Source organism: Thunnus thynnus, chromosome 1 (genome assembly GCF_963924715.1).
Source record: "Thunnus thynnus chromosome 1, fThuThy2.1, whole genome shotgun sequence".
NCBI classification, from domain to species: domain Eukaryota; kingdom Metazoa; phylum Chordata; class Actinopteri; order Scombriformes; family Scombridae; genus Thunnus; species Thunnus thynnus.
The window spans coordinates 4,568,742-4,576,761 of record NC_089517.1 but is presented as its reverse complement, the minus strand read 5'-3'; the positions used below and the strand labels follow the sequence as shown (position 1 = coordinate 4,576,761).

The following is an 8,020-nucleotide window of genomic DNA, read 5'->3' as shown; positions in this document are numbered from 1 at the left end:
GAAAACCTGGTGGACAGAATTTTACCAAAATATGAAGCGCCATATTGATCAGTGCAAGTGGGCGTGGCCTAGCACATATTGGCTCATAACTGAAGATGCCTTTGAGAAATACTGATTAAAATCACTGGAGACACATCAAGTTTCATTCAAATCTGATGAAGGGGGGACAAATGGCGAAACTTTGAGTGCGCAATCATTTAAATGCCGCAGGCTTTCTGATGATGAAACAAGTGTGTTATTGGTACCACTCTTTCTGTAAACGGAATTAAAGTAGCTGAAATGAGTTTGCTCACCCGCTCGTGAGACTGAAACCCGCTCGTTGATGCTCGCAGCTTTAATTTTGGCCATTTGAGCTGCTTCCTTCCGATGACCACAAAAAGGTTTGAACCCGCAAATTGCCACTTACAGCTATATTTCTTTTTGTTGTTGTGTTTTCACATTTGTTCATGTATTTTTTGAAATGTTGTTGTTGTGTTTTTAGTTTTGTTCTTATGCTTTGTCCAAGATATTTGTGTTTTGCACCTCAGGGCCACCATACCAATTGAAGGGTGAGTCTTGATAATATGTCTGACTGTGTGACCAGATTTTTGTTTCCACACAGTGATCAATAGAAGTACACACAAACCCATGTCCCTACTTCCCACATCAGCTCCTCCATTTCTTACAAAGTCAAGTAAAAAGTATATCAAACCAACAAACTTATAAAATGTACTACTGTATGTGACCAAACCGTCGAAGCTGAATCTGGGACAAGGAACACAGATAGTAAAATGAAACAGTCAGTGAGAGGCAAAGGAGTCACAGGTAGATAAACTGAAACAATACCGCTTTTCAGATGGAAGAGACGCCCAACGGAAATAGTCAAATGAGGCACCTTTCCTTCCTTTTGAGAGATAAACGTAATTCGAGCAGAGATCACACATGGTGTGCCAGTGCTCTGTCAGCTCCTGACTAAACGTAGTGAGGATGGAGAAGAAGTCAGGTGTTGACCTGCAGATGGAGACATCAGAAGGAGGCCTGAAGGAGCTGGTGCTGCGGTGGTTCACTGAGACGCAGGCGCCGCTCATCCTGCACAACGGAAACTTCCCGGACTGGTTTCAAGGCTTCGCTGCAAGAAAGTAAGCAACACAGAGATGAGTGTTTGGCATAGGAATCAGGAGAAATAACACTTTTCTTGTGAAAGTTTGTGTCATAAGAGTTGCATTTGTTTTTGGCCCTGTGAGTTTTAGTAAATTGTGGCATTTTATTTGCCTTTATTTGAATAGATTTCTGCAGCACGCTGTTATGTTTTTCCCAAACCTGTTTACCTGTTAGTTGCAGGGCTGTAGCTACCTATGAAGGCACTGAGGTCATGCAGTGGTGGAATATAACTAACTACAATTATTCAAGTACTATACTTTTATTGCAGTATTACCACATATTTATAGATATGACTACTTTTGGGCCAACAAAAAATAAATATAAAATGATTAAGTGTGTCCCCAATTTATTCCTGGTAGTGTGGAGTGTTTAGATCTTCAAATATAAAATACAATATAGAATTAAACAGTTAACTGAATGAAACAGGAAAAAATCCAAACAAATTAATAAATAAATACATTTTCTGAAGGGTTGGGGGGGAGTGCATTTTTAAAAAATCCTAGCTACGGCCCTGGTTATTTAAATATCTGAAAAAACTCCAATTTGGTGGGAACATTTGTATTAAGTACTGTAGAAAAGTGCAGAATCCTTAAAGACAACAATCAAAAAATCAGGAGTAGTTCCACTTAAACTGTTTATTCATGATTTGCACAGACTGCCTACTCCTGATTTTACATTTCTGTTGAGGTAAGGAACAGATGATTTTCAGCTTGACATAAAGGATAAGCATGCAGGGTGAAAAATCATCAGTTTAATAGGATTGAATGGACGTAGCATTGACTGATCTTTGTTTCCTCTGAGCGTTGGCATAAAAGAGAGATACGAGTTGGAGAGGGGTTTCATAACATGGCAGTGTTATTCTTAAATCTAATTTGCCTGTAAGTCTGTTTAATTGGTTCTGTCTCGCTCTCTGCCCCAGGGATGCGGAAGATCTATTGAGAGATAAAGCTCTGGGCTGTTTTCTCATTCGCCTCAGTGATAAAGCCGTTGGCTACATCCTGTCCTACAAGTGAGACAAATCAAGTCTGTTAAACATTGGTGTATTGTTTCTTCACGGTCTTTCTGATCTGTCTCACTGCCCCTGTGTGTTTCCTCCATAGGGGTCTCGACAGGTGCCGCCATTTTGTTATTACCCAGGACCAGGATGGACTGTTTGTCATATCAGGAGACTGCCAGACTTACCGCACTCTCACAGAGTTGATAGAGCACTACAAGGTCAGCCCCATCCAGCCCTTTGGAGAATACCTGACCTCCAGCTGTAATCAGGTGAGAAGGAGCCTGTTAGCCATGGAGAGGTTTATTTTAAGTCCCCTTAGTTAGCATTAATAATCAATATATATATGGTTTATAGTTTTGTTTTGTTTTGTTTTTTCACTGTGGTCGGTCGACTGGTCCATCATTTTTGTTCAGACTGAAATATGATGGATTACTTCGACATTTTGTAAAGACAGTCATGGTCCCCATCCTACTGGCATTGGCGATCCCCTGACTTTTCTTTTAGCACCTAGTACAACAGGTTTTACAATTATCCATTAAAATATCTTCACATCTACTCGTTAGATTGGCATAAAATTTTGTACAGACATCCGTGGTCCCCAGACGATTAAATCCTTTGGACTTTGGGTGATTCTTTTAGTGCCACCATGAAGTTGGTTTTGTTTTTTTCTGAAACATCTCAACAACTGGATTGCCATAAAATTTGGTACAAACATTCATTCATTCATGTACCCCACAGATTTATTAATTATAAGACATTTGGTGAAGCCCTGACTGTTGTAGCTACACCACCAGGTCAAAATTTCACTTTGTCCAGTACTTTGGTTTGTATTCAAATAACCCATCAGCCTCAACTCACTTTGTATTTAGTGCTAATTAGCAAATGTTAGCATGCTAAAACATCAGCATTTTAAAATGCTAACATGCTAATATAGATGATGAATATGGTAAACATTAAAACATCAGCATGTTAGCGTGCTAACATTAACTTTTAGCTCAAAGCAGTAGCCTACTGTGCCTAAGTACAGCCTCACAGAGCTACTAGTAGACTTTAAAGTTAGTTGGTGTAAAGACTGTTATTTCCCTCCAGTCTCTCTCCTTTTCCTCCTCTCCTCTCTGTACATTCATGAAGTACATTACAAAGCTCAAGTTGAAACCTTTTTTTAACTTGCATGGGTGCGTATTTGCATTGATCTTGTATGTAATCACACCATGCGAAAAATTTTCTTTGCATTCTGTCTGAACACACCACAGATAATGCTGTAAAAGTCTTATTTTTATTTGTAAAGTTTTTGATTTGCTTATTTCCAACAGTAATGTGATGATGACATGTCGTCCATCCTGTTGTGTGGATCCATTCTTGTTGCTTTATTTGGACAGTTTGTTTATTTATGCTTTTATAAGACAGACTGATAATTTTAATGACAGTAGGTTTGAATTATAATTTGGTATATTAGTTGCATCAAACAAAAACAAAAACAGCTGCATATTTCTGACATTAATAACACAAAGACACTACAGTTTCTAAATCTAAAAGCCTTAACTGCTACCACACTGGTTTAATTTGACTGGTGCCTGCATCATTTCCATGTCTCATCTGTTTTCCTTGTTGAAGCCAAAATGTGCTTTAAAGGAATCATAATAACAGCGGTTGTTGTTTTCAGGTAAACACAGGTGAGCTGTATGACGTGGTGAATTACAACGACAAAGAGAAATCAGGAGTGAGTGTTCAAGCTCTGAGAAACCTGTGGGACAAGAAGAATGATCACAGTGACCCGATCAATAATCAAAGGATCCATCAACAAATCGACCCTCTCACGGGGCAGCCACCTGCACTGCCACCTAAATCCAAAAGCAGAAAGCTGACAGGAACTGTGTCTGTGGACGCAATGTCCCTCTCTCAGGTGAGACGGAAGGTGGAGCCGACTGATTATCATTTCCTAGAAATACGTTCAACACAGCGTCGTTGGATAATTGTGCTGCATATAAAGACACTAAGAGTTCTACACTTGTTCATAAAAATATTTGATTAGATTTAAGGTGAATGTCTGACACGTAACATTACACTAAATTATTAATAGGAAACATTTAAGTTTAATTGCAGGCACATATACAGTATTGTACACTTTCTGTCTGTAATTTCAGATATACAGTAAATTTACAAATAACTTCCAAGAAGTTTCCTGAAAATAACTATATAATATGTTATTTTCAATTGGTAAACTTCCAATCTACAGTCTACAGACAAGCACACAATTTAACATCTATGATAATAGTGGAATAATAAGGGAATATTTATTCCCAGATAGCATATGGAAGTGGGCCACTTCAGGCACTGCTGGTCTAGTTCTAGCCCGGACAAAATGGATGTGAGCCTGAAATGGTCCACATGTAAAATAGCAAATATGGCCCAAATGTCCCAAATCATTAATCATATTTCATATGATTAATGAAATATGATATTCATATGATAATCATATCATATTTAGATCTGGGCTGCAACAATTTTGCTATCTGGGTTTGGTTTGAAATCAAACTTTTCTTGCAAGGAAATTACCATTTTTTCTTATAATTAGCATCAATTACATTATTCTTTCCAGGACAACTTCTAGGAAATTACAAGGAATTGTAATAATGTAATTATGATCATTGTCGTTCAGTGAGTATTTATGGGTGTAGAAACTTCACCACTGTCTTTCAAATATTTTTTTTATATTTTCAAATATATATCAGCTCACACAAAGAACACATTGCTGACATTGATAGGTGAAGCATTGATTTCAGTTGTATGTTCATTCATAAAGCTCAAACAGCTCTGTGGCAGCATGTGATAACATCATTATCACTCTACACTTGAATATTTTAGTTTATCGAGCACTCATGTACGTACATGAAAATCTTCCTTTGTGCTTTGATGTAGTGATTAAACAGTAAGAGTGAAGACAAAAATAATTCTGTCACTCATACAAAGAGATCCACATTCACAAACATTGGACCCAAATAAACTGGTTAAAAAATAAGTGATATATAGATATTAATAGTTAACTGAGTGTTCAGTGGTTCAGTGGCAGTCATAAAAAAACTAGTGTTAGACTCTTCTTTCCATTTAGATCAAATAAGCCTACTGGCAAGAAGTGAGCAAGAAGCTACCACCTCATCTTGATGGCCGTTTAGTGTGAAGATTTTAAACTAAAATATTTGTTTCTTGTTTGTCTAATTTGAAAGAGATCTCCCTCGATTTCATAACGGACAGTTTAGGAAAAAAAGTAATCAAAATCGATGCAGCAGAACCAGACTTATGGTCTTTTTTTATTCCACACATTTAAACCCTGGCGCCTACATTACCCACAATGCAACCTGACCACCAACACTCAGAGATTTTGGTGTGTTATGCTAGATGCTAGTTGTGGCTAATGTAGATGTGAGCTGCAGCTTCCAGCAGAGATGAGGAGCTACAGAGGTCTGGTCACTTCTTTCTAACTCCAAACCTCCAGTTTTCTTTACTTTTCAAACTTTAGGTCGTCAGCCGCGACCAATACTGACTCAAGTGACATCACTTGAGGCAGTTTTTCAGAAATGTGTATGTGGATGTGTTTATTAAAGTTCCCCTTTAGTAAAGTTACCCTTATTAAATAGTTGTTTCCAAGGTCAAGAATGAACTTTCAGTCTCAACCTTTAAACCGAAGTCCTTCTGGCCTTCGAGCCTTGAGGCCGTAACAACAAGGCTTCATTTTCTTTTGTTTCCATCTTGAATATTTTGTTTTTATTTTTATTGTAATTTTGTATCGTCTACCCTGTCATATGTTGAGTCATTTCACCTATCTTATGATCTTTATATTTGACTTGTTTTGGTTTTTCTTGTTTTACTGTAGAGTTGCAACAATTAGTCAAAAAGTCAGCAACTATTTTGACAATCGATTAATCATTTTGAGTCATTTTTTAAGAAAAATATGAAAAAATTCTCTGATTCTCTGATCTTTGGGTGGTGAACGCAATAAGACATTTGAGTCACTTTGGGTGAAAAGTGAAATCGTCATTTTTCACCATTTTCTGACATTTTTAGAACCAATCAACTAATTGATTAATGAGAAAATAACCAACAGATTACAATAACGAAAATAATTGTTAGTTGCACCCCTATTTTATTATAGTTTTATTTTATTTTAAATGAAATTCTTGTATGGACCCGAGGAAGACTTGTTACCACTTTATGGAAGCTGATGAGGATAACAAATGAAGAATAAAGTCTTCAAGTGCTTAAATTAATGTAAATTTCAACACCAGCAATTACAAACTGGGCAAACTCCTTCTGCTGAGGAAGACAGTGTGATATGATTGAAAGCTCCTAATGGCCCTTGTGGTGTTGAGCTTGTTTTGTCATCCCTGTTCTCACTGATTTGGTGTTTTGTGTTTCAGGGTGTACCTCCACTCCCAAAAAGAGGCATTCCTCTGGTCTTCACCCTGAGCGGATCTTTGCCCGATACGACATCACATCCAAGCGATGCCCAGAGCGACACAAACAGAGCAGAGAGACTCAGAGGAAACACAAACCCGCTGCTCATGTCTGACAGAAACTCATTTAACGCCACAGACACAAAATATCCGGGTGATGTTTGTCCTGCGGGTCACTCAGAGCGGACACAGGTGGAGAGCAGAAGCAAATCTCTACCAAGGCTGGACAACAGCAACATGGAGGAGGAGGAGGAATACTCCAACCAGCTGAGCAGCCCCTCTGTCACAACGCCAACATCTCATTCTCCCTCTCCAGTGAAGAGGGTCACCTGCCACACCTACTCACTCCACGAGCCCAGGCTGAGCAGCTCCAGGTCAGAGCAGCAGAGTGAGGATCACGAGGTGCTGAAGTCCAACCCGCTGTACGACATCTCACAGGCGTCCGTAGGGAGTTCAGCTCAGCAGGGTGATGTCATGTACGCCAAGGTCTCCCAGAGGTCATCGTCCGCTGCCGCTCTGCCCGACGACACCTACGAGCTGATCCCAGGGGAGGCCGCCGCCATGCAGGGGAACATGTACGAGTCGCTGGAGGACATGAAGACCAAGAAGTCTAAATCCACTTGGGGCAAAAATGTAAGTCACACACTGTGAGCAGAGATATTGATCTAATTGAGAGTAGAAAATATTTAATCTTTTTTCTTATTTTCTCTTTGCAGAATATGAAATGGAAGAAATTCCTGCCTGATTACAAGAAGAAATAGAAGTGAAAAAAAGGACTCACGTGGATAATTTGTGTTCAGATACAGAACAGACTGATGTTGATGTATGAAACAAAAAGAAATGAGAAGCAAGTAGAAACTCGTTTTAAACACTCCATGAATCACACTCTACATACATTTTGTTAGTTTTCCTTCATTTATAAGTTTTTGTATGTCTGGATTTGTCAACTAAGCTATTTTTGATTCTTGTTTTTGTGGTACAGTAGTGGTAGCAGCGGTGATATTTTAGTAATTGTATCAGTGGTGGCATTAAAAGTGGAATTTTGTCATTTGTTTATTTTGTCTTTACTGTGTCTGCAACGATTAGTCGATTAATTGATAAATTGCAAGCTATTAAATTAATCAGCAATTATTTTGATAATCGATTAACTGCTTGGAGTAATTTTTTTAAGAAAAAAACGTACTCTGATTCCAGCTTCTCAAATGTGAATATTTTCTTGTTTCTTTAGTCTCTATTACAGTAAACTGAATATAAGACATTTGAGGACGTCATCTTCACCATTTTCTGACATTTTATGGACCAAACAACAAATTGATTAAAGGGCGGGCTCACAATTTTTCAAGTCTGTCTTAAAACAACAGTCAGGAGCCCAAATGATCAGTGAAACATGTTTTTCTTGCTGTAATCATTCCTCCTGTTCATACTGACCATT

General features: G+C 38.3%; 1 protein-coding gene across 1 annotated transcript; it reads left to right on the top strand.

Annotated features, from left to right (window-relative positions):
• Positions 1 to 388: 388 nt before the first annotated feature.
• On the top strand, positions 389 to 7,636 carry sh2d7 (SH2 domain containing 7). The gene is made up of 6 exons (XM_067601440.1): positions 389 to 1,118; positions 2,060 to 2,149; positions 2,241 to 2,406; positions 3,801 to 4,040; positions 6,553 to 7,221; positions 7,305 to 7,636. The coding sequence occupies exons 1-6, from the start codon at positions 967 to 969 to the stop codon at positions 7,347 to 7,349; spliced, it is 1,362 nt and encodes a 453-aa protein (XP_067457541.1). The 5' UTR covers positions 389 to 966; the 3' UTR covers positions 7,350 to 7,636.
• The last annotated feature ends 384 nt before the right edge of the window (positions 7,637 to 8,020 follow it).